This window comes from Monoraphidium neglectum (assembly GCF_000611645.1).
Source record: "Monoraphidium neglectum strain SAG 48.87 unplaced genomic scaffold scaffold00312, whole genome shotgun sequence".
Taxonomy (NCBI): domain Eukaryota; kingdom Viridiplantae; phylum Chlorophyta; class Chlorophyceae; order Sphaeropleales; family Selenastraceae; genus Monoraphidium; species Monoraphidium neglectum.
Window position 1 is genome coordinate 13,540 of NW_014013316.1, and position 1,390 is coordinate 14,929.

At 63.8% G+C, this 1,390-nt stretch overlaps 1 protein-coding gene across 1 annotated transcript in view; it reads left to right on the forward strand.

The window, feature by feature from the left end:
• MNEG_2680 (ADP,ATP carrier protein 1) overlaps positions 1–1,255 on the forward strand; it is a gene marked incomplete at both ends in the record, with an annotated part of 2,531 nt that extends 1,276 nt beyond the window's left edge. Inside the window, 2 exons of the mRNA XM_014048840.1 lie at positions 228–602; positions 791–1,255. Coding sequence (XP_013904294.1) covers positions 228–602; positions 791–1,255 — 840 coding nt within the window. The remainder of the gene's footprint in view (positions 1–227; positions 603–790) is intronic.
• Positions 1,256–1,390: the final 135 nt, after the last annotated feature.

Sequence of the window (1,390 nt, forward strand, 5' to 3'; positions counted from 1 at the left end):
CCGCCACTATCAGCAGCAGCAGCGGCGGTGGCGGCGGTGGCCATGGGGTCGCCTTCCAAAAGCAGAGCATCACCCGCGACATTGACTCCGGCTCTGCTGACATCCGCCAGTGGGAGGGCAGCGCCATGCACTCCCTTGATGGAGCGAACCATGCGTGGCAGGGGCACCCTCAGCAGCGCGCGCATCTCCAGCACCACGTCCACAACAACCTGGAACTGGACCCGCAGCACCTTAGCAGCGGCTTCAGCAGCGAGAGCTTTAGCAGCAGCGCCAGCAACAGCGGGAAACGCAGCCAAGGCAGCAATGGGCACCTTGACCTGGCACTCGAGGCGGGCTGGCAGCACCCGGCACCCGCGCAGGCAGCAGGCGCGTGGCAGCATACGGCGCGGGACCCTGAGCAGCAGCAGCAGCAGCAGCAGCAGCAGCAGCAGCAGCAGCAGCAGCAGCAGCAGGAAGCTGAGGGGGCAGACGACAGCGGCAAGAAGCGGTACTCGCTGGCGGACACCTTTGCTGTGCTGGCGGGCAGCTTGGAAATTCGGTGCCTTGCGGTGATGAGCCTGGCCCAGGGGCTCTGCAGCTCGTTGATGGAATTTGTGTGGAAGGTGGGTGTGAAGAGGGCGCTGCAGGGGCGAGCTGGCCCATGGCCCCTCTGGTGGCGCAGGGGCCTGTGGTGGTTTGCCAGCTATACATCGCACCCATCGCCGCGCTGCCGCACCACGCCCCTGATGCGATGCATGCGACTGCTCCTTACCCATGTCCATCCTCACTCTACCCTGCCACCAATTCTCAGAGCCACATGCGCCTGCTGTACCCATCGCCCTCTGACTTCACGGCCTTTTTGGGCGACGTCGCCACCTGGACCGGCGTCGTCACTATTGGCCTCATGATCGTCAGCCCTGTACTGTTTGACCGCCTCGGCTGGCGTGGCGTCGCCAACGCTACACCTCAAATCCTGCTGTTTGGCGGCACCTTCTTCTTTGCCGCGGCTGTTGCCTACCAGCACTGGTTTGGCAGCGCAGCAGCCGCTGCAGCAGCGGCTGGCGTGGCTGCGCCGGCGCCCTGGCTGCTGGGAGGGCTAGTCATCGGGGGCGCGCTGCTGTATGCATTCAGCAAGGGCGCCAAGTTCTCCCTGTTCAAGCCGGCCGAGGAGATGGTGTACATCACGCTGGACGAGGCAGGCCGCACGCGTGGCAAGGCAGCCATTGACGTTGTCGGCGCGCAGGTGGGAGGGCAGTGCATCAGAGGATCCTGCTGAGGTCGTCGATGAGCGAGCTGCATTTGCAACCATCTTGGGACCTCTTGTTCATATTACTCAGAAATTTTGCGTTGTGGTTTCAGGGTGGTGAAACTGTTCACCGCCCTGACCCGCCTTGATCCCACCCGACAAACG